Source organism: Crocodylus siamensis, chromosome 1 (genome assembly GCF_052110815.1).
Source record: "Crocodylus siamensis isolate JL-2025a chromosome 1, ASM5211081v1, whole genome shotgun sequence".
NCBI classification, from domain to species: domain Eukaryota; kingdom Metazoa; phylum Chordata; order Crocodylia; family Crocodylidae; genus Crocodylus; species Crocodylus siamensis.
Genome location: NC_143395.1, coordinates 165,900,595 through 165,925,046, shown reverse-complemented (window position 1 = coordinate 165,925,046; position 24,452 = coordinate 165,900,595). Strand labels below are relative to the sequence as shown.

General features: G+C 44.5%; 1 protein-coding gene across 1 annotated transcript in view; it reads left to right on the top strand.

The window, feature by feature from the left end:
- Positions 1-247: 247 nt before the first annotated feature.
- Positions 248-24,452, top strand: part of FBXO28 (F-box protein 28) — a 35,038-nt gene continuing 10,833 nt past the window's right edge. Inside the window, exons 1-4 of the mRNA XM_090048042.1 lie at positions 248-554; positions 10,547-10,656; positions 13,362-13,500; positions 22,754-22,949. Of these exons, the coding sequence (XP_089904168.1) occupies positions 294-554; positions 10,547-10,656; positions 13,362-13,500; positions 22,754-22,949 (706 nt within the window). The 5' untranslated portion in view covers positions 248-293. The remainder of the gene's footprint in view (positions 555-10,546; positions 10,657-13,361; positions 13,501-22,753; positions 22,950-24,452) is intronic.

Sequence of the window (24,452 nt, the reverse complement as noted above, 5' to 3'; positions counted from 1 at the left end):
CGCCCCAGGTTATGATCTTCAAATCTCACAGGACAGCTCTCTCTCTTATGTGTGGGGCTCAGCTACCCCCTAATAAGGACCCTCCCCCCGCCTCGCGCGCTGACTCCAGCCGGTGTGAAGGCAAGGACCGACCCTCACCCCAGGGGGGTGGAGCAGGGGCGGGGCCAGACTGGAGGAGCTCGCGCCGACTCCTTTAAGAGCTCCTCGCGAGGGGCGGGGCCGGAAACTGTCACCGGAAGTGCCCCCTCCCGGCGCGGCGGCAGTAGCGGCGGCGGCAGGGGACAGAGCCGAAGATGGCGGCGGTGGAGGAGCAGCCGCAGCAGCAGCAGCAGCAGCAGCAGCGGGCGCTGTCGGAGGGGGAAGGCGGCGGCGGCGGCGCGGCGGCGGCCCCGAGCTCGGTGCGGCTGTCCCCGTCGCCCGCCCCGCAGCCGTCGGCGGCCCTGGCGCCCGTGGAGCAGCCGCCGCAAAGCAACACGCTGGTGGGGCTGCCCATCGTGGCCATCGAGGGCATCCTCGGCTTCCTCTCCTACGACGAGACCAGCCAGCTCCGCCTGGTGAGCGCAGCCCCGCGCCGGGCCGCCTCCCGGGACCAGGCAGCGCCCGGCTGCTCCGCAGCTCCGGGTTTGCAACGTGCATCCCGTGCTGTGGCGGGGGAGAAAGCCAGCCGCCTCCTTTGCAGGGGGAGAGGGTCCGCCGGCCCCGAGTCGCTTTCCGCACTGGAGCCAGCTCCCAAGATGGATCCCGCCCAGCGAGGCTCCGCTCCCCGCTCCAGCCTGTGCCTTTGCCATCCTCCCCATCTCTTGTAGTGCTGCAAGCTGCAGCTCCCCTGGCAGGTGGAGGATGGAGACCTGTCCCACAGGTTGCTCTATTCCCTGGGCAGGTGCCTAGTTTAATGTCCCCCCGCCCCGGAAAAAACACCCTAATGTCTGCATAGGCAGGTGGGATAATTGGTGGGTGAAGCCAGTGCCAGGCGGCCTTAATGAACTTCTGAGGAGCAGCCAGGTAGGGGGAGAAAAGCAGCTTTTGTAGCCCTGCTAAATCTGAGGTAGGGAGAGCTTTCTGGTTTTAGACCCTGTAACTAGGCACAAGACAACAAACTCCAAGGTTATAAGGAATTTGGGCGGTGTTTCCAAAAACAATATTTTGACAAATGTTTTCAGTATCTTGTATAGAAATCTCCTTCGGGCAAGAGCTCTGTCCAGGGCTAAATGCTATGATCTTTGGTAAATATCTTTCTAGCATGGGTTAAGTTCAGTTGCAGTGGGTTTGTGGTTTGTTTGGGGTTTTTTTGGCTTTCTTTGTTTTGGGGGAGAGAGCAGTATTGAAAGTCAGCCCAATTGCTAAGAAACCTTAATACCTTGGAATGCTGAATCTTCTCTCTGCCAAGATATTGCACTCTCGGAAATGTGCGTACTATTTAGGCAGACTTCATGTGCCATAATTGTGAGAAAACTGGCATTCCTGGGATCCAGGCCCTGCTTTCAATTTCTCCACAAACTTCCTAGGTGACGTTGCATGAATGATACTACCCTTGTATCCATTTTCTTGCTTGTAAAATATGACTAGTACTTGGTTACCTCACTGCTTTGTCTGCAAAGCTAAATGTAATTCATGGATGTAGATACTTCTGGCATTCTTGGTTGAAAGGCCCTATGGAAAAGCAAAGCATTTTTGCTGGGCTAAAAAGGATATTTGTAATAGTCATCTATCCCATTGAGAGAAATGTAAGCATTTTTACTTGGGTGGCTCCAGTGCTGGGTATGCTAAGATTTTTTGACAGCATTTCTCCATGACAGCCACCAAGGGAAGTAGTAATGAAATTGTTGGATTCTTAAAACAGGGTTGGATAAAGGATTGACAGATGTGCAATGCTATACTGGATAGGGAATAAATAATCCAGTGGATTTTTCCATCTTGAATTTTTTGATTCAGTGAAGGTAAAAAATAAATCCTTTATCTTTGTTCTTTTTCAGGGACTCACCTTGGTATCTGTCAGTAGAGAGATGCTTTTAGCGAAGCTTTTTTAAATAGTATACATCTCCAACCAGCCACTGGCATCAAGAACGTCTGACTGCTCCCTTTTTCCTATCCTTGCAGGAGTGGAAATCCAGAATCATTTGCATTCACCCATCCGAAGTTATATAAGGGGATTGTTCAAAACTAAAATATGTTCAGTCAGCAATCCCACTGAATGCAATAAAAAGGAATTATGAGAAGACTTGTCTCTAATATTGTCACTGTAGAGCCAGTTCCTGGCCATGAGATTCTAATACTTACGTTGCGTTTCTCATAGTGTCCAAGAAATATAAGTGGAGTCAGGCTGTATTTCATCCTTAAATTTCTAAGCAGGTACTCAAAGCATTGTGAGGTCCTTTCTAGCCATACTTTCTCAAGATCAAAATGGAAGTTGTCCACCCTGTTCTGATGCCTTTAATAATGGCAGTGGATATCACAGAGGTGGATGTATTTCTATTAGATTCTGACATCCTGAGGTTTTCAGTCTTGTTGCAGCACACAGTCTTTTTCAGCATCCAGGCTCTGTGGCTATGTATTGATTCCAGTTACATACCCAAGAAAGATACTGTGCAGTGAGCAAGTGAGTTAAATGTTACTCATCTTGCAGTTCTTAAATCTCATGGTCCTGAAGTAAATGTAGCCAAATAGTTTTCTTCACAGAATACCACATTCTGGGTGCATGTACACATGCAGTTAATTCAGAGCAATAAACTCTGGAGCAGTTTGAGGCACAGTAAATGACTCCCAGTTGCAGGGTCTACACAGGTGCCAAGGACCACAGCAATTTGAGTGGAGTGGAACAGTTTGGGTGCTTCTGTCCTGCTCTGTGCCAGGCTCCAGGTGGCAGCTGTCAGGTGGCAGAGGAGTTGGCTGGGGCATGAGGGTTCTGAAAGTGCCGAGCTGTGTGGCTAGGTGGCAGGTGAAAGTCTGGCCCCTGCTGCCTGGGCTAACGGCACAATTTATGCCTGTGGTCAGCATTTAATGGCATGTTTAATGGCAGTAAATTATCTTGGCCTAAGATAGTACTGTCTCCACAGTGCTATCTTGCTGTGATGTAAATTAGTTTACTGCAGCCTAATACTGTCACACATGTAGATGGTAACACTTTCCTCCACAGCTAATTAGTCTACGCTGCAGTAAAGTACACGTGTAGATGCAGCCTATGAGTTTAATGCTGGGTTTGCAGAAGGGAGGATGCTTTCAGAGATGATCCTGATAAACTAGACCTCATTTGTCATTAGGACATAGAGAAACTAATGAAATTATTAACTGTGCTTTCATGTAGTGAGTCAGGCTTCTCTACATAAATTGCATCCGTCCCTTTTTTCTCCTGCCCCTTTCCCCTTGCACACAGCACTCTGGAGAATAATAATGATGTCCTAGTTTCAGTTACCCTCTTGATATCTTTGGATCAGTCCCCCAGGGGAGATACCATCAGAATCCCAGGTGAGATGATATTGGAGCTAGAGAAGTTGAAAACAGGCTGGTTGAGGAGATGTTTCAGAAGAATTGGCAGATTGGATAGTGCTATCAGATCTTAGTATAAGAGGAAAAGATGGATGTAGGAATGCAAAGGGGATGTAATCTATTCTTAATAAAGCTCTTCTGTCATTAAAAGAGAAGTACAAAGTATGCCCTGCTTATGATGATTGCTATCAGGCAGGACTTCTTGTGGATGGATGTGCCCATGGCTGAAGTCCTCACCATGAGTCAGTGGGCAAAAAGCTTTCTATTATACCTGAAGTCACTGCATATAAAATAGTCCTGAACAAACTAATTGATTGTTTGAGCAGGGACATAGATTTAAGTTAATGGAGAGTAAACAAATGGGTATTCAGAGTACAATTCAGTAATGAAGGAGTAGGGTGTATGATCGTTCTGAATTGAAAGATGTAGTTAGCCATGTTAGTCTGAAGTCAAGTAACTTTAACCAATTCTTAATGTATGTATATATAAAATGCTTGTTTTAATGTCCTGTATATAAAGAGCACAAGCTTTTGTGAGCTGCAACTCTGATGAAGTGAACTTCAGCTCATGAAAGCTTGTGCTACATGTACTTTATCTGTACTTTGAATAGTTTATAAGGTGCAAATTGACCTTGCTTTTTTCACACTAAGATATTAATTTTAAAGTGCCCAAGTTTTACTACAATCAAAGTAACCAAGAGTAAAGCAGGAGCTGATCAGCTTCTTCCGAATTAGTTTGCTCTGGTTACCAAGCTATGGAAAAAAACAGTTGAAGGGAAGGGTTATTGGTAATTTCATGGATTTCAGAAAAACATTCTACTAGGATTCTAGGTTTGATTAAAAATGAAATACTAATAGATACCACTTTTCTTCTATGAACTGGTTATGGGAGGCAATGTGGCTTTGTAGATAGAATAGAGAACCCATGGTTTTGTTCCTGGTTCTGCTGCTTGCATGCTGGGTGACCTTAGACAGAAATGAAGAACCTGCCTAAATTTTTCCATCTTTGAAACAAAGATCATATTTACCTCCTTTCTTCAGTTGAATTTGATGAAAACAGGAACACCTAACTTTTTTATTAATAATGTTCTGGCAACTGAGTTCAGGAAAAGCATTCATGAGTCCAGAGCCTTGTGAAGTGGCACTACCATAATCTACCATATTTACTTGAATACAAGATGACCCTGAATACAAGACAACCCCCCAAATAATTAGATTCTATATATGGAAAACTTATAAATTTGTTATCATTTTCCAGATATAGAATCTAATTATTGGAGTGTTGTCTTGAATTCGACTCCCTCCCACCACTACAGCAGGGAAAATAGTGGCTATGGGGAAGGACTTAGGTGGGCTGCTGACACCCCCCCCTCTTGCAAATTCTTCCCTCTGCTGCAACCTTCCTGGCCACCTTTACTGTCAGACCCTGTTCAGGCTCTGTTCCTTCACATGCAGCTCACTTCCACATTGTGCCTGGAAAGGGAAAAGTGGGGGGCACAAGGGCAGAAATTGCAGAGGGAAACGGGAGACTGCTGTGGGTCTAACTCTGGACCCCAGCCCTGACTACTGCAAACTTCAGTACAGGTACTCCATAAACACTTCTAAGCACTGCTTTTGTAACTGGTTATACATAGTACAAACTGTGCTCAATATTATTCCAGAGTCAAAAGTCTCATGCTTCACCATGTAGCATAAGGAGCCACATGCTATTTAGCCTCCATTTGTGACTGGAACCAGGTGTTCTTGTCACAAGTCCTGAGACCCTCCAAAAATGTATATGCTGAGAAGGCACACAGAGGACAGACCCACCCTAATTTTGTGCGACAGGCTGAAGGTCTAGGTGACAGAACCTCAGTTATAGGAGTTTGGTGTTTGTCAGACAGTTAAGACTTGTGAAGAAACAGGAGTTATTGGAAATGAGAAAGAGGCACTGCTCAGCTGTGGGAGTGAAGAGGAAGTGTAAATGTATTTGATGTGGTAGTTCACAATGACTTGAAAAAGAGTTGGCACGGAAGGGGACTGAGCACAATGGGCACTATACTTATTCAGATGGACTACGTTAACTTAGCCTTGTGGAAGGCTTCCATCAATGCATTTGTCCAATATGGGGCATGTGTATTCTGGGCATGCTTAGCATGGGCTACATTCCCTCAACTTCATAGTTGGTTTCCAAGACTGAGTACATGCTGCTTTAATGATAGCTGGTGTATTTAATGGGGGAGTTTCCTGTTATGTGAATGGAAGGGGCTCCCTATTTCACCCCAGCTCGGTGATTGAGAATGGGGGGACCCCAGGTGTCCCCCCCCCACCTCCCCGACCCAGGAGGCACCAGTCACTGAGCCAGCAGGGCACGGGGGAGCCCCCCGCTTGAACCCAGAATTGGACCAGAAGTGCTTCTGGTCCACTTCCGGGTCTGCTGCTGAGCGCACTAGGGAGCCCCCCACGCTTCTGTGGGACAGTCTATGCACCCCAGCATCACAGCATTCATGAGCCGCCTGGTACCTAGAGGTATGTAGAAAAAACATTTAAAACTTTGTCTATATCTGAATCGATGAATCTTTCTGAATGGATTTGGAAGGTTCCAACGTGATTTGGAGAGATTAAAGGGTCCTCTTATTCGATTCGGATTCCGAGATCTGGCCACTGATTCAAGCCAAATAAATCTCTGCCGAATCAAATCGGGAACCAAAGCTTTGCACAGCCCTATTTTTTTTATGCCATTCTTTTAAAATGGCATTTGTTATCCAACTTCCTACACCCCCTTGCCACTTGCAAACATTTATATGCAAGTATATGGTATAGGAAGATGAGTAACACATGCTGTTTTAAAAGAATGGCAATATATGTGTATTACTCAGATGGCTGTGTGTGGAAATAAAGTCCCGTTCAAGTAACTGCCATAGCAAGTGTGATTTAGGTTCAGGTAATCCAGGCCTGATGTCCCTGTTACTTACTCTTCCTGAATACAAGGTTGTCTTGAATTTTGGCCCTCTTCACAAACATACATATTTCATAAATTGTGCAACACACTCCCTCTGTGTGTGTGTGTGTATCCAAACATGCAAAAATGGAACAAGGTGGACACTAGACCCTTCACTTTTTCAGAACAAAAATTTTTAGTAAATCTGTGATGGTTAGTTTTACTTTTGTGCTATTTAAAACAAGACCTTGATGATTTTTAATAAAATGGCTCAAGCTTACTGGAAGCCTAATACAGTAAAATCATACTCCAGGCTGCGGTGCCAAAGTGATCAGTTATTTTGGGCTTGGGCTCTGCATCGTATCTAAATATTTTGCATGCTTTACGTCCCATATGACATTGCTCCCAGGCAGATTCTTCTAGTGAATATTGAAAGAGATGATCTACAAAGGAAAAGCTGCTAGTTTTATCTGATTGTGTCACGAGTTCATCTGTTCTGCAAATAAGGTGAAGATATAAATTGTATAAAATCTTCCTTTGCTTCATGTGGTGACCTTAGAATTAGAAGGAATAATATAATTTTTCAGTTTTCTTTAGATTTTCACATAGGTTTGGAAGAACTTTTGTAAGCACCATTTGTTCATAGCACATTGAGGTAGGCTTGGATTTTTCCCTAGTCTTAAATAAAAGAAGAAAAAGTCTCTTGTGAGTCTTGGTGAATGTGATCATAGCAAATTTTTCTTCTTTGAACTGAAGGGAATTGTCATGTTTTTGTTCAGGTCTCCTATGCTCAGAAAACTCTTGAGAACCAGTGGTCCAGACCATTTCAAGCCCGGTAAACATGATTTTCCTTGCTACTGCTGGCCTTTGTAGATGCAGCAAAACACCAAAACGTGTTAAAGCTGTTTGAGATTGCAAATCCTTCCTAGATAGGGAGGGCCCTAGGATGTAAAATGGAAGCTTCAGCCTGAACTTTAATAACTCTTGCTAGATATGACATTTCTTTACTTTTTTGGGTTAGTATGAAACATTCTTATCTGCCCAGTCACTGCTTCTGTCTTAAAATACTAAGTAGAAGATTTTGAGATGTGATATAGAGTAACTGTTTTGTTAATCAAGTGAAGAAGGATGAGCAGTATCAACTAGTAGGTGGACTTTTTCTTAGTTGCTCAAGATACCATTAGCATTTAGAATTCAGCCTTGTGATAGTTGAGCTCTTATTTATTTTCGTTTTTCAAATTCCTGTATTTTTCTCTGTATAGAGGTACTGGAATAAGTGCCCACCCCCTGCCCCCTCTCCCTGTAATGTTGGTAAACATGCTATTTTAAACAAAGCTATCCTTAGTGCAGCTTGGATTGATTGCCCTTTAAAGCCTATCTCCTAGATGTTATCTCAATACACTGTTGACAGTGTTTGCCACTAGATGTCAGTATGAACTTGATTATGAACATTGGTTGAGTGATTCTGTTTACAACTGTTTCAGATTTTTTATTTTGTCATCCTGCAACTGTTGAGTTTATCCCAAATCTGGTTGGTGCTAGGCTTTTTTGTCCATTTATAGTAACACAAGCTTGCATCATCTCTTAAAACAAGTATTTTTTCAGCTGTTGAATCTTTTAATAATTGTATTAGTCTATAGATGACTCCCTTCCTCTCTTAGATTTTGGAGAGCTCTTTGAACAAATATGGTTAATTAAACATTTATTCTCCTGAAAATTAAAGGGTGATGTTTGTTTTGGTCCAACTGAAAATTGTAAAGAAACGGAAACTGATTATTTAGCTGGCTCCAGTGATATAGTGCAGTTTTCCTTCCACTCAATTAGTATGTTGATGGCTTTCCATGTTACCTACCAGAAATACTTCTGTTCCTTGCATCTTCTTTAGTTGTCAGCAAGCACTAATGTATAGACAACCTGGGAAGGTTGTACCTTGTTCTAACTCTTATTCAGTTCTCCATTACACTGTCTGCAGCTGTATTAAAAAGAGTTAAAATGTGTGCATAGTCATGATTAAGTTTTAATAGACAAATTGATAGTGGTTGCTACTTACTCTTTTCTGTTCTGTTAACAGATGGCGAACAAATGGTAGCTCTTTAAGTCTACATGTCATTGTCTTATAAGTTAACCAATACATTCTTTTAATTCAGAGATGTTCAACCTCATGGCCCATGGGCTGGATCCAGCCTGCACCCATGTCATCCAGCCTTCAGACCCAGAGGGAGCTCTGCAAATTCGGCAGCAGGGGCAGCAGCATTAATTGCCACCCTCCAATTCTGCTAAATTTTTGGATCTATAGGGACCCCAGCAGACCAGATGGTGTGGCTTTGCATGCTAACTCAGGCACATGGCGCTGGGGTGGTGCTAGGCTGGATCTGGATGTTAGGCTGGAATGAGAGGAGGCCTGAAACATGGCAGCAGAGTTGAAAGGTTGAGCACCACTGTTTTAATTGGCAACCTTCAGATAGTCTGGAAGAAAACCTTTTTTTCAAGCCTGTAGATGGGTGGGATATCACAAAGGCTATACATATTAACTGTTAAATATTTTAATAGGGGACTAGAAACTACTTTAAACTTTGATTTGAAAATCCTGAATCTTAGTGTCCCAGGAGATGAATGCAGCCTGGTATATGGTGTATAATGTTCTAAGATAAATAGAATAGGGCATAAGAGTTTAGGTGAATGGTATGAATTTATACAAGCAGTACTTAAAGCTAACTTGCTAGGTTCATATTCATAGGAAATACTAATTGCAGTTTAGAAACCAACAAACCAAAGAATTCAAAGTCAAGGCTGATATTTTCTAGTCTTAAAGGTGAAATGTAATGGGAAATTTAGTTAAGTTAATCCTAGAATTGTGTGCTCAGTGTCCTTTCTAGCCAGGTTGTAGCAGCTCTTAGAATGTCGTTTTAACTTCAAATGGTATTTTAGGAACAGAGACTTTTTTTAAAAAGTATATTTAGAATTTTTCCATGCTTGATGTCTTGGGGGGGGAAGGGTTGTAAATGAGCATTTTGTGTCAAGATCTAGATTAATACTCTTTGTTCTAATGCCTCTGCAATTGCTGTTAATGCATCCTATTGCCAGAGATGTGATGAAATGAACAAGGATACTGCTATCCAGAGTAACAGGACATAATATTTTTTACTACAAACTCCATTATAAATGGAAGAAAACACTTTGCTGGAGAAGAATCTTTCTTATGCATTGAGAAGTCTTTAGTGGTGCTATTTTAGAGTATATAAAATATACTTGAGTTGCTTTAATTCTAATTCTGGCTCTGTTGTAAATCAAAAACTTGATCTCTATATATCATGCTTCTTATTTCAACTTGTGGCTTGTAGTGTTTTTTGCTGTTTTTGAGAGAGCAAAGTATTTAAATTCAGAACCACTCTGAATTTAGGGCCTGAGTGTGTGTAGCTTCTGTTGAAGTCTGTAGGAATTGTGGTTTCTTAGACCATGGCAGATTTGGCTTAGTGACCTCTATGAAAGGCCACTGGGGTTTAACTAGTAACAGCATGATTTTTAAGTCGTATGCTTGGAAATTGCTGTCTGGACGTTCTTGGACATCTTTCGTCCAGGATCCATGAGGTTGGGGCATCTTGTCCATGAAAATGTCTCCTGTTCAAGCAAGTGATTTTTTTTTCCCCACAGAGTCTCACTCTAAGGTTAGCTTTTGTGTCCTTTTGAACTCTCCTTAGTTTTTAAATTTGGAGCATACTGTTAATTTGAAATGTGGAAGAGTGGGGAGGGGGGAATTCCCTTGTTTCCTTAATATATTAAAAAGTCTCAGCTTTTTTTATAGAAAAAAATATTCCAAAAGAAGAGAGTGGAAGGTCCTAGCTCTTTGGAATATCTTGACAAGATTACTAAATAGGGATGTCACATGAGGCTTTACACTGAACTGCAGCTAACATTTTGAAGTGAAGGAGGAAGGGATATAGATTTGAAAGCAAGGGTGCTGTTGTAACAGGATCAGCAAAAGGCAAAGAATTGTATGAATGCTTAATCCAATTCAGTGATGTTTTGAAATGTAGAAAGAATTTTAAAAAATCTTGCACTACTGAGCAAACAAAGTGGCTAATCATGAGGAAGAAAACCCCAGGAGTTTTGTTTGAGACATTTTAAGTTTTCTTTTTTAATATAGGTTTGTAAGCGAATGGACTTGGTCTGCCAGCGAATGTTAAATCAGGGATTTCTGAAAGTGGAAAGATATCACAACTTGTGTCAGAAACAGGTTAAAGCACAACTTCCAAGGTATGTGCAAACTGCAATTTTATCTCTCAGATTCTGTGTTCTTCTGAACAGTTCTTTCTGTGTAAAAGCTAAAACGTTAAATCTTTAACTTGAATTAGGCAGTTAAATTTAAAATGCTTTTAATCTTTTGACTATTTGGAATGTTTGTTTTTATGTGTTAAAGTGTAGCTTACTGCAAAATCATTTAGCCTAACCCTAAAGTCTGTAGTCATCTGCATTGTCTTTATATCCTGGCTTTTACTTCACAGCCTATCAGGAATTGGAGTGCTCAGAGGCAATGCCCCTCATATTTGAACAGAGAAATAGAGTCCAGTATTCAAAAGCAACTCCTCTAGTAAATCTAGGAGCTATGGCTAGTTTCAGAAAGAATCCTATCTCTAGCTCCACTAAAAAGACTTCCTAACTACCTGCAGTATGAGGGCCATGTTAAAAACTGCTTTAAATTAAAAAAAAATCTGAAAGGCAAAGATTCAGTTGCATATTTATTTATCTTTGTATCTCCTTGAGCTAAGGACCTAATTACTGCATCATAAATACAGTATGTGTTAATAATTTCTGGGGAATTGGAGCAACAGCATTGGAGGACATCATTTGGCCCTAAGTGAATGAGATCAGCAGCCTCTTCCTTCTGAAATGTAATAAAGCAGTCAAACTTAATTGTCCTAATTCAAATTGACTTCATATTACAGGTACTGCACTGCATAAATAAAAAGTCACTGGTTTTCTCAGCTCAGCTGAAGGTTGAGACTGAACAGCTTTGCTCTACATTGCAGTGCCAGCTAGAGATACCCGAGCTAGCTGGGGTACCAAAAGCAGGCTACCTGTGTTAGCCTGAGCAAACTGCTGCACTAAATTTGCACTACTTTTAAGGTCATTTCAGATAACCTGGGCAAAGTGCTGTGCTAATGCAGCTAAACTGTATTTCCAGTGTCTGGTACACTACTAATGACCACTTACATGACCCTTTATCATACAGCGTAGATGTTATTGCCAGTTTTTATTAGTAGTGATTTTTCTTAGGTCAGTCACCAGAACATAACTGTGCAGTTGCTATTCATTTGTGTTGTAGTAGTTGGCCAATAATGGAGCACATGAATACCTTGAGAATATTTTGTTTTTTAAAAACTAAGATGCTTTAAACTAGAGCTGGCAGTTAATCATGGTTAATATATGTGATTAATGCAAAACAAGTTCATGCATTGATTTTTTTGTAACGAGCATTAATTGCACACTTCCGTTTTGACTGGGGTGGGTAAAATGCAGCCCGCCCCACTCCGTCTCCAGACTTGGCCCGGCAGGGTGGACCAGTTCTGGACCAGCCGGAACCTGCATGCACAGACCTGACCCCGGCCCACCCCAGCTCACCCTGTGTCTGCTCTGAACTACCTGCTGACGCTGAGCAGTGACAGCAGCTGAGCAGAAGCTGCTGTTTGGTGCAGGGGAAAAGCAGCCCCTCCCCACTGTTGCTGCTGGGCCCTTTTTGCTGGAGCTGCCCAGAGTCCGTTCCCGGGCTGCCCTATGGTGCCCCTCTGCTGCTGTCATCACCACCTCCAAGCCACTCAGCCAGGCAATTGTGGCAGTGCAGAGGAGCCACAGGGCAGCCTGGGCATGGGCTATGGGCAGCTGCAGAAAGAAGGGCCCAGCAGCAGTGGGGGGAGGTGGGGGAGCTTTTTCCCTGCACCGAGCAGTATCTTCTGCCCAGCTGCTGCCACTCAGCATGAACAGGTAAGCTTGGAACCAGGCATGGGGCAGGCTGGGGTTGGGGCTGTATGCGTGGGTTTTGGCTGGTCTTCTCCAGCCAGTGCAAATCCAGAGTGGGTGCAGGGCAGGCCAGGGTTGGGGCTGGGGCTGTGCGCTCTTGGTGGTGCCAGGGGAGGGCGCATGGGCTCCAGGCTTTTGGGTGGAGGGGTGGTGACTGACTGTTTAACTGCAGTCAAAACTGATTAATTACAACTATTTCTTTTTTATCTTGCAGTTAATTGTGATTCAGTTTTTTTAAATAGTTTGTCAGCCCTACTTTAAACTAAGGCTGCTGACACATATGGAAAAAAAAAAATCGTGCTTTACTGGAAGAGCCAGTGCATTAGTTCAGCCCAGCTCCACAGCATCTGTATAGATCGGGTGCTTCAGCAGAGCTTTTTGGTGCTTTTATCAGCTATTAGATCAAAGCATCAAAAAAGCCCTTCTGAAACCACCAATCTATACAGCTGTTAGGCAAGTCAGTTCCAGCTAACATGATGTCTCCTCTGGGTATGTACTGGGCTTGGCACGGGGTACCCCGAGTTTAAAATTAAACACTGGGTTTTTTTTGTTTTTTATGTCTGTAAGCTGTCTATGTGTACAGTGTAGCTTTAGAAAAACCTTTTATAGTAGTGATGCTAGGAAATTGACTAATAGGTTTACCTAAAAATTTATTTAAGATTTTAGCTAACCATGTCATCTGTGTTCCCATCTTACTCTTGCCATCTGCAGTAATCTCTTGGTAAAGACTCAACAAATGGAAGTGGCTGCATTGTTTCTAGTCACAGTAGGTTAATGGCCATGCAATTCAAGATTTAGAAACTCTGAAAGACATACCAGTGCTGCCTAAAGGATTGTGATTTAGGAGAATTTAAACACCTTCTGTTGCAGTATGTTTCATTTCTGATAGCTTAAAATTGTTAAATCTCCAGTGTTGTATAATGCTTTCTTTGCTTCCTCCTTAGACGAGAGTCAGAAAGAAGAAACCATTCTTTAGCTCGTCATGCAGACATTCTTGCTGCTGTAGAAACTAGGCTTTCTCTGTTAAATATGACTTTCATGAAATACGTGGATTCCAATCTTTGCTGCTTCATACCTGGAAAGGTAACATGCAACTGTATGCAATTTTATGAATGTATATTGTGGAAGGTTAGAACAATTTTTTGGCAACAAGTTATAAACTGCCATAGGTACTTAAAGTAGCACGCTTATTACAGTGAGTTAATATAGTACTGAAAGGGGCACCCTGGAAAGAGATGCTTGTTTGTGGGGGGGGAGGGGGGTTTCCTATTATTTTCATTTTATGTTAATAGTCCAACTCTTTTTAAATTGGTATATCAGTTCTGAATCATGGATTGAACAGTAAATTTGTTAGATCAAATAAATATATTTAAATTATTTAATTTGTCTAGGTTTGGGTTCATTTTACTATTCATAGGTGTCCTGTTTGGACAACTGAACACACAAGATTTGACTTGCAGTACGCTTCTGCAGGTAGGGGGACAATACTGCATATACAAGTGTTACTAATTTAAACTTGCCTGCATGCCCCAAACTGGAGGCCATTTCTTTGCAAACTGCTTTCACAAAAGTGTGCTCCTAATGCCATAGGTCAAGTATAGTTTGTTTTTTTAATGAGTTTTATTTAAGAAAACAAATTTAATAATTTTTTTTAGTATGTGAGAAGTATTTTACAGGTTTTTTTTTAAGGCAGAAGTATGGTAATCAGCTACTTCACAATGCCTGTAGCACCTAACTGAGTAATAGCCTACATAATACAAGGTGTTGGTTCGTATGTCAAAATCCAGGAGTATTGATCCAGGTTATACTCATTACTATGCATTTAAATTGCACTATAATGTCTCTTGCGATTAGATCAAGCAAGTCATACAAACACGTATCATTAGAAATGCTATACATCTTTCCATCACTGTCGAACAACTTTGAGTGTGTTTCTCTATTATTATAGTATTTGAATATCTCTTAAGCATTAAAGATTTAATTCTAGTAGTGTGTCTGAGATGGGTGTTACCATTTTACAGGCATGAGAAACTTGTGGCATACTTGCATAAATAAATTGTTGCAAGGTAAGTGAGCATTTGAATTAACAGCATGTTGGTTCTAGCTTTTCTGTAGTAATTACCATTGTACAGAATATCCCCTCTGTGCTACATGCATTACAGATGGTCTAAATTTGGAAGGACAGACTACCTTAAATTTACCCTGGGGTAAGTGTGTGTGCATAGCCAGTTCCTGCCAAACAGCTAATATGTTGTTAGCTGGTTACCCTAGCTTACACGTTTGTTTAGCTGTTGCAGCGAGTTACTCAAGGTGTGTTGGGAAGAATGGCACAGCTAGGATTTGAATCCAGGTCTTTTAAATATTAGCCTAGTTTTTTTGCTCACTAGTTAATCTTTCTTACTTTCACTTCATACCCTGAAATGCTTGTGGAAAATTAATAATGAAGTCTCTTACTGGATTTTGCAGTTTTTCCTCTAGAGTGGCAATACTGACAGTAGTTAAGGATAGCCATATAAACCCAGGAGGGCTGCAGGGTGTTTTACATTTGAGGTATGGCAGGAAAAAATGTTGGCCTAAAGTGTAGGTGTAAGCAGGTTTTCTCGCCTGCAGACTTCTCCAGGTGGGCTTTGCTCCCTGAGGAGTTTCTCAGCCAGTCCATACAAATAACATTGTAAACCAACAAAAGTAGCAAACAAAACTATTGTCCTATCTTAGACACTGAGAAGAGACCCGTGTAGCTCTGGCCCTAGCACAGGAGTTTGGTCCCTCTGTGCAGCCAGTAGTTCATCTCGCTGCTTGCTTCCAGCTTGCAGCTGTTCTCTCAGTTTGCTGCCTTGCTACATCTTTTGGGGGCTTCTAAGCTCCCTCTGATCCGCTCCCTTATTAGCAGGGATCTGTTTCCCCTTAAGGGAAAATCATTGATTTTCCCATTTAAAGGAGAAAAACCTGGGAAACTGGGTTTCCCTTGTAGGCTGGTATCATTCCAGCCTGCAAGGGACTGCTAAGGGCTGGGGGGAGTAGGAGGAGGGTGATCTGAGGCAGGGGGTGCCATGTGCATGCATATACATCCATGTGGCAGGCAGCCAGGCAGCATGGTGAAGAGCAGTTTTTCGGGGGGGGGGGGGGGGGGGGAGATTTTGTTTCGATTACAGAAAAACATGGATTTTGGGAGGTTTAATCAGAGAATTTAAAATTTTTTTTTTTAAATCAATTTTGCTTAAACCAGCAAGTTGCTTAAACTACCAGGACCAAGATAAAGCAGCACCTATTGGTTCTTGGTTCCAAGAGCCCCACTGTGTTTACCACACCCATTCCAAAAACTTACCAGCTGAGGGCAGGGCCATCAGTGGTGCCTGGCACCTGAGATGTAGGGCCACATCTACAAAGCCCAGGGCCTGTATATCCCTTAGCTACATGGGGATTACGTAGGTTCTCTGCTCCAGGGCCTCTGTTTGGAGGTCAGAGAGCCCAGACTGTGTATACCTACAGTCCATCTGTGAGAAGTTCCTGCACCAGTGGCCTGGAGGTCCACACAGAGAGCTCCCTTTTCCCTTAGCCTAGCACTGCTTCCTGGAGGGGATCTTCTTTGAATCCCAAACCAGTGGTCCTGACACTGTGGAGCCTTCCCTTATGTTGTTGGAGAGCTAGGTGGGATTTCTAGCCACTGGGTGTAGGATTTCTAGCCACTGGTCCTTAGGCTGTAGGTCCTCCCCACTTTGAATTTGTGCCACATGGGAGCCATCCTTTTGACACAGCTGGGTATTTTCTGCACTCCAACTTGGCTTCCAGAAAGTTTTCAGCAAAATAGACTGCTTCCTTAAGATTAGCAACCTGATTTTGGCAAACATACTTCTAGGCCCCCATCTGCTGAAACTGTTCCGGGATTATCAGCTTCAGTTTCGGCAGGGCCAGGAGTCTGAGTTAAAAGGCTCTTCCCGTCTGCCTCTTCCATGAGCCCCATGTAATCTAAAATGACAGCCTTGAGGGCATCACAGTTTCACGTGGCCTGAGCTTGTAGGGCCCAGTAGGCTGCCTGAGCTTTCCCAGTTAAGTAAGGGGCTGGTTTCTGGAAAAACCTCAGGCTTATTATCAGCAGGGGTCTGGGTTTTCTATTTCCTACAGAAAAACAGAGAAAACCACAGATTTCCTGCTTTTATCAGAAAAAACACAGATTTTACCTTTAGCACAGAAACTCGGGTTTCCTGCTTTTGCAAAGAGCTCTGCAGGCTGGCAGAGTTCCAGCCTGCAAAAGCTGCAGAAAGGGTGGGAAATCCTGCCTGGGGGGGGGGGGAGGGAGAAGGGGAAGGGTGGGGCCTGAGGCTGTCACCCACTTTGGATCAGGCTCAGTTTCCTTCTGGGAGCCTGAGGTAAGTAGGGCGCTGGTGGGGGAGGCGGGGAAGCTGGCTGGGGGCTGCGAGTGGTGTGGTATTGGCCCGAGCGGGCTCCGTGCCTCCATGTGCAGCTTCCCTGAAGCATTGATATCATACAGCTCCGGGTCCACATACTGCTGGCCAGGCACTTGTTGCAGGAAACTGGCTGGGGGCTGAGGGAGCTGGGAAGTGTTGGGAAAAGACACAGAGTGCCTGGCTGGCAGCGTGTGGACCCAGAGCAATGCAGTATCGGCCCTTCAGTTCAGGGAAGCCGTACATGGAGGTGTGGAGCACACTCTGGCCAATACAGCACCACTCACTGTCTGCATGCCACCAGCTGGTCTTTTCCTAACCCCTCCCTGCTCCCTCAGCCAGTTTCCAGCAGGAGTGCCTGGTTGGTGGTGCGTAGATTGCTGTTCCCTGTCACTGGGCTTCTGTCCCGTGGGGCTTCCCCAGCCCAGCAGATGTGACCCAGCACCGTAAACAGCAGTAGAGTCACACAGGGATCCCATTGCTGCTCACCCCCTGCTGCCCTGGCGATGCACCTCCAGCCTGCAGAGTACATCACCAGGGCAGCAGGAGGCAAGTAGCGGCAAGATCCCCATGTGGCTCCTCCGTCTCCAGCTACACCAGGTGGGCATGACCTGGTCCAGCAAACAGCAGAGGAGCTGCGTGGAGATCTCCCCATCGTTGCTCACCCTGCGCTGCCCTGGCAATGCACCTCCTGCGTGTGGGGTTGTGATGAGGGCAGCAGCGCAGCACTGCCTCTCAAAGCAGCAGCAGGAGGCTCATTGCCAGGGTGTGGGGGAGGGAGCAGCAGTAAGGAGATCCATGTGTGGCTCCTCTGCTCCCTGCTGGGTTGGGTTGTGCAGCTGCTGGACCCGGCTGCCTTCCTCACCCCCCAAGGCAAGGTGTCTGGGACTTTGCTCCTGTGCTGTGCAGCCTCAGCAGGGAAAGCAGCCAGCTCCAGTGTGTGGGGCTTCTCTCCCGTGACGTGCGAGTGTGGGGGCTGTGCATGTGTGGCAGGGAGTGGACGTGCGAGTGTGGGGGCTGTGCATGTGTGGTAGGGAGTGATGGTGACAGACTGCCCAGCAGAGGCTACACCCCTCCAGGCACCAGTGCCTGTGCCAAGCACGAGCGCCCCCACCTGCTGCTGTTGTGCCATAGGGGGAGTGCCAGGGGTGGACCCCACACCTCCCCACCCTCCCTCACACCCCACAAACATCACCTCCCCCACTCCCCCCACTATACGAAACAAAGAATTTATTTTTACATTATTACACAATCACTTCTATATACATAACGCAAACACAGATGGTGACAAAAATAGTTTTTGTAATTAAAATATACTAGGTGTTTGATTTTTAGTGTATGATTTGGTTTTTTTCTGATTCTAAGATGGCAACCCCCCCCCTCCCCCCCATTCCAAAAGGAGTATTTCCACAGGGCATGCAGAGGGACTTCCCAGGGTGGGAGGTCTTGTCCCAAGATGGTGAGCAGGGGCGGAGCAACTGTCAGGGGATGGGGCTTCTGGCTCCTGACAGCTCACCAAACCTTGGTAAGTGGCCCTCTACCCAAAATAATTGCTCACCCCTATTTTAGCACAACCTCAGTGCCTGTTGTCAAGGCAGATGACTGAGGAGCACCCATGTTCTCTACCCCATGCAAGCAGGTTGCCAGACTTCTCCAGGTGGGCTTTTGCTTCCTAAGGAGCTTCTCAGCCTGTCTAAGCAAAAGAATCTTTAAACAACCAGAACAAGCAAACAAAACCCCATTGTCTTATCCCTGATGCTGGCAGGGACTCCTGTGGCTCTGACCCCTCCATGCAGCCAATTGTTTGGCCTACTGCTGGCTTCCAGCTCTTAGCTGTTCCCTCACAGCATGCTGCCCTGTTGTTCTTTGGGGTTTTTAAGATCCCGGTCAGCAGCTTCCCCACAGTTGCAGCTACTCAATGGGGCTGGCTGGCCCCTCTTCAGAGGAAAGTCACTCTGGTTACGGTAGGATTCAGTCTTTGAGACTAGGCTGTCTTCCATACACTTCTATGATGGGAAGGGTACATCTGAGTAATCCTTGATCACAGCTTGCTTAGTGGAATGTTTGAAGGACACATTGGCATATGTATTTAGTTCAAAAGTGCACTGCTGCCATTTTCTCAGCACTGACATGCATTTTGTTGTTTATATAAACACATATGCTGGGTGTTTTTAAAAGCACTCTGCACTGCAGCGCAAGCATGTGTACAAATGCCCAAGGTGAGCTAGGGCAGTACTGAAACTAGACCTTGTATGCAAGATAGATGAGGAAACTTGCCATCCTTTTTGTGCAAGCAGTCAAGAGACTTTTTATTAAGAGTTTGATTTTTTTTTTTTTTTTTTTTTTTTTTTTTTTTCTGGCACTGCAACTTAAATGGCCTCTTTAATCATCAGCAGCTCACTAGTACTGAAGCATTGGTGTTCTACAAACCACACTCTACTTTCAGCACAGGGGCCTTTCATTTTTTTGATGCAGAAGAACTCCAGGCAGCATTGTGTCCCACACTGCTTGTGAGCAAGAAGTTGCCAGATCTGTAATTGAATTTTTTGATTCGTGCCCCCTGAATTGGCAAATCTAGTCCTCCTAAATCTCATTCTCATTTAGAAAATTAATATTGATCTGCCCCGGCTGCCTGTCATGAGGCCCTTAATGGCTTGCCAAAACTCAGTAAGTGGGTCTTCTCCCAAAATAATTGCCTGCCCCGATGTAAACAAAGGAATGTTTGACATTTCCCCAGTGATAGCGCTCATCTGTGTATCTGGGATAGCAGTTCAGGAATGCTTACCTACAATTGCTGGATATTATGTATGGTTATGCCTGCTACTGTATTGCAAGACAGTGTTGTTGTATTGTGTGGGCATGCAAAATTAAGGGATCTGTTATATAAACATTTTATTTGCTAACGTAGCTGGCTTCCCAGCTGTTCTTCAGTTCCCTATGTTATTGAACTACTACTTCCTGCATACTCAAACTATTGAATGACAGCCACTCTTGCCTCTTGTACAATGACTAGGTTGATACCAACTGGAGCCTACTTTATAGCCAGGGCCCGTGTGTAATCTCTCAACCTTGAAATTTGCTGCAGAATTTGCCTTTTGTCATACCATGGTGCACTGTAAGACTAGAGTTGAGTAGATTAGCTCATTAGCTAACATGGAATGACAATGTATCTTAAATCCTAATTTAGATAAGACTTCAAATTGCCCCAAAGCAATGCAGCTTTGTCTTTCTGATGATATGTGGTTAACCTTAAGATATAAACAGCCATTGCCAAACAAAACAGACCAAGCTGTGGGGGAATGTGTCCTGCCACAGCTGATCCACTTTATTGAATGAAGCACACATCACCCATTGCCCTGCATCAGTGAGGGGTCTGATGCAGGACAGCAGGCAATGTTTCCCTTGTCCCATGCTTCCTTGCTGGGACCTGGGTCCCAGGCCAACCTGTGCCTCATGCAGAGGTGTGGGTCTCAGCACTGGGCAGTGAGGGACCTGGGGAATCCCCAGCACCCCATGCCTCTACATGAAGCACGGGTCAGTACAGGTCCTGGCAAGGAGGTGCCAGACCTGGGAATTCCTAGAACCCTGTATCTCCATGCCTGCACCGGATTAGTATTGGTGCTGGTTTGGAGTTGAGGGGTGCCAGGAATTCCCTGGGTCCTGTGCCACCCTGCATCTCTGCCAACCTGTGTCTACCTGTGCTTCCACATGAAGCATGGATCAACCTGGGACCCAGTGTGGGTCCCAGCATGGAGGCATGGGGGTTCCATGGTCCTGGTGTGGAGGCCCGTGGTGCTAGGGATTCCCTTGGACCTGCACAGGTGTTCCTCACTTAGACACACTCCTGGAGATCTTGGGGAGGGTCTCCATAAGCAGGGAACTCTAACTTTTCCCACTTAGACACACCCCACGATTCCCCAGGCAGGTCTCCAAGTGGGGAAAGCCAGGCAGATGCTCAAGGGGCCCAATCCTGCACAACCCAGGACAAATAGTAGAGAATTGTGTCCCTCAAGCAGGCAGAGCACCTGCCCCAGGGCAGCTGGAAGGTGCAGGCAGCTCTGGGCTACCTGCAGTCTCCTGCCACAGAGTAAGTAGATGTCTGCTGCAATAAAGCAATATTGTTTAACATCACCCATTGTGCCCGATGTGGCACAACAAAGGGGTAGGTACATCTCTTTTCTTGCTACTTGTGCTACCATGAAAATGTTTATGGTGGCACAAGTGTAACCTCAGTTGATGTCTGTTTGTGTCCTTAGAGCACTTAGAAGTGTAAACAGACCCGTTCAGTGCAAAGCGATATGCAGCCGAGACTTAAGGTCATCAGGTCAGGTATCAACACAACCAACTCTCTCCCACAGTTCTTAATTACTTTCATGCTTTCCTGAGTGTCCAGAGCTTCAACCTGGACAACCCCTAGCACTTGTGTTCTTAACATACACTGGCACGTTACAGGGATAAAAAAAGAGAGAAAATGAGAAGTGTTGATACCAAATTCAGTTTTGTATACCTCCTAGGCTTCTGTATGGGACAGTATTTTATATTTAAGTGAAAACCTTCCAGGTTTTATTTTAAACGAAGCTGCAACTAGAGGTGCACCAACATATTGGTTGCATATTAGATCAACACAGATAAAAAGAAAATTAACATTATCTCCTATCTGCTTTTTTTTGAGTGGTGTAGCTGATAATGTCACTGGTAAATATAACATGCCTTCTGACTGGGGCCCCCAGAAACTGCGCATGTGCGCAGCTGCATGCATGCACATGGCCAGAATGCAACTGGCCAGTGTGGCGAGCAGTGCCCTGCAGGTAAGTTTGTAGGAAGGAAGGGGCGTGGGGGGATGGGGGTAGATCAAGGTCCCCACAGTGAGGGAGGGAGTGGGGAAGGGGCTACCTTACTGCTCCCATTCACAGCCAGAGTGGTGAGTGGGACCCAGGGCAGGGAGCAGGACACAGCCATGGGCGACTTGTTGGGGGGGGGGGGGGGAGGGGTGGTTCCCCATCACTGCATGCATTCCCCTCCCCAGGAGAGGCACTGAGGACATGTGCCCCCCATATTTATCCACAGAGTGAATGCAGGCTGCTTGCTATGGGCTTGGGGCTCTCCACTCTGCTGCTGTTCCCTCAGGAACCATATGCTAGATGCACACCCCCTGCCCGCTCAGCAGCACTGGAGGTGGCGAGTTGTGCCTCCTATTGCCAGGTGGACAAGAGATGCGTGGCCAGTGCAGGAATCCTGGGGCAAAGGCAGCAGGGTGGGGAGCCCTGAGCCCACAGCAGGCAACTGTTATCTGCCCTTGCCCCGGTTGGCTTGGCTCTGTTTAAAAGAGTCCCTGCACTTAAAAAATGGTAGTAGTGGCACTTGAACTAAAGCTATCTTCATGAGCTTTAATTCAAGTGCCAGTTTTAAGTACTAGGACACTGATCCCCTGTATGAGTTGCCTGTGGCTTTGTCCCACTCCTGCCCTGACCCTGGATCCCGTTCACTGCCCTGGGTGGACAGCACCCCCAGCCCCTGCCCACTCCCTCCCTCATCTTGGGGGCCTTGATCTGTGTTCCTCCCCCCCCCCCCCCCATGTCCCTTCCCTCCCTCCAAACCCCTTCCCCTTCACAGACTTACCTGCAGGGCACTGGGCATGAAACAAAATGTTGCAAGTTATTATGGAATGTTCCAGTAAATTTCATGCTGTGAATAGATTAGGCCATGAGTTCAAAGATAACTATCATAGTAAATATGCATCAACGTTTTTCTTTAACATGCCATCATTTTATTCTGCTTTTCTATAAAATATAAAATGTCATTATTATACTCTTCAGCATTATGCTAGTGTGATGGGTGTGAGAGGGAAGCCTAGCAGTAGATCAGAATTTCAGATCATTTCAGCTTTTTTCCCTGAACTCAACAGAATATCTAATGGTTCTTCAACGTTTTAGGTGATTGATGAAATCTATCGTGTGCTAAGATATGTAAACTCTACAAGAGCTCCTCAAAGAGCCCATGAAGTTCTTCAAGAGTTAAGGGACATCTCTTCCATGGCTATGGAATACTTTGACGAGAAGATTGTTCCCATTCTCAAAAAAAAGCTGCCTGGATCAGATGTATCGGGACGACTCATAGGAGCTGCTCCAGGTATTTCTTCAACTGTTAGCCAATATTTAGTCTTATGCAGGTTGTTTGCTTATCAGCTTCTTTTTGAAAATTCTTAATGTCCCACTTTCTTGTAAGCATTTTCTGCTTCTTCCTTCAGTCATGGAATACTCCATTGTAGTCCAGCCTTCTCATGAAAATGCATTTGGCTTTCTAAGGATGTGGAGTGTGGCATCTAATTTGCTTAAAGATTTAAGAAGGCTTTGTACTGCTAAAAGAAAGGTCACTTGAATGTATTTTATACATTTTATGCATAGTTTGTATTCATTAAACAAATGCTTTTGTGCCAGTAATGAATGAGACTTGATCATCGCAGTTAGTTGAAATTTGGCACACAAGACTGCAACTCAAGATGTTTGTCCTTTTAATAATGGGATAAACAGATGAACTAACTTAAGTTATTGCAGTACAAAGAAAACTAAAGAATGGTTGGATGTATTTTTTTCTCATCTGAAATAAAATATTTGTAGGCCTGTAATCTGTAAAGTGGAAAAAATCACTTAAAAATAGTCAAAGTGAATGTTCAAACTGTTTACTTAATTAGTCACAGGCTTCAGATGACTTAATTTATACGTTCAACATGTTGAGACAGCTAGCTTTTGCCACTTTGGCCACTATATTCCAAAAAGCTGAACACCTTCCTAACTTGCACAAGATGCATGCCAGCCCTCTGTCACAGGACCTTAGAGTACTGAGAGAGAGAAATTTTTCACCAGTCGGTCTTTGTAAATCAAGTTGAGGGCTTTGTAAAAATGTATTCTTTAGTTCACCCAGAAATTATGTGGGTATAGGAATTATTAGATGAAATTCTTTTATCCTTCCCTTTTGGGGAAGAGAAAAACAGCTCATAAACGGGTATGACAATTGGATTAGCATAACACACAAGTTGTATCAACACACCCATCTTCCTTCACTCCATACCCTGCAGTCTTCAACCATTCTGCTCCTGTATTATAGAACCATAGAAAGTTAAGGTTGGAAGGGACCTCAGGAGGTCATCTAGTCCAACCTGCTCAAAGCAGGACCAGCCCCACCTAGATCATCCTATCCAAGGCTTTGTCTAGCTGGATTTTGAAACACGCCCCCCCCACAAGGATGGAGCTTCCACCACCTATTAGTGCTGTGGCTTTAAAAACAGCTTGGAAGTGATGAATCTTTTTTTTTTTTTTTTTTGTATAATAAAATAGGGACATTTCTACACTGGATTTAGCTCTAACATGCATAGGTTGAACCGTATGGATTAATATAGCTAAGAGCTGTTTTATGGCTTATATAACCTCTCCAAAGGGTGAAATGCCACTATAGTATATAAGTAGGGACCCACCCAGATCAGGTTGATGGGCAACTTCACAGACCTACTGCAGTGCTAGCCACCATTTTCACTGTTTTTATCATGGTGCCCACCCTTCCCCTTGCAACCCCCCCTCCACACCTCTGCCTAGAGGGCCTTGGCAGCCCTGCCTCCACTGCTGATTGACCAAGAGG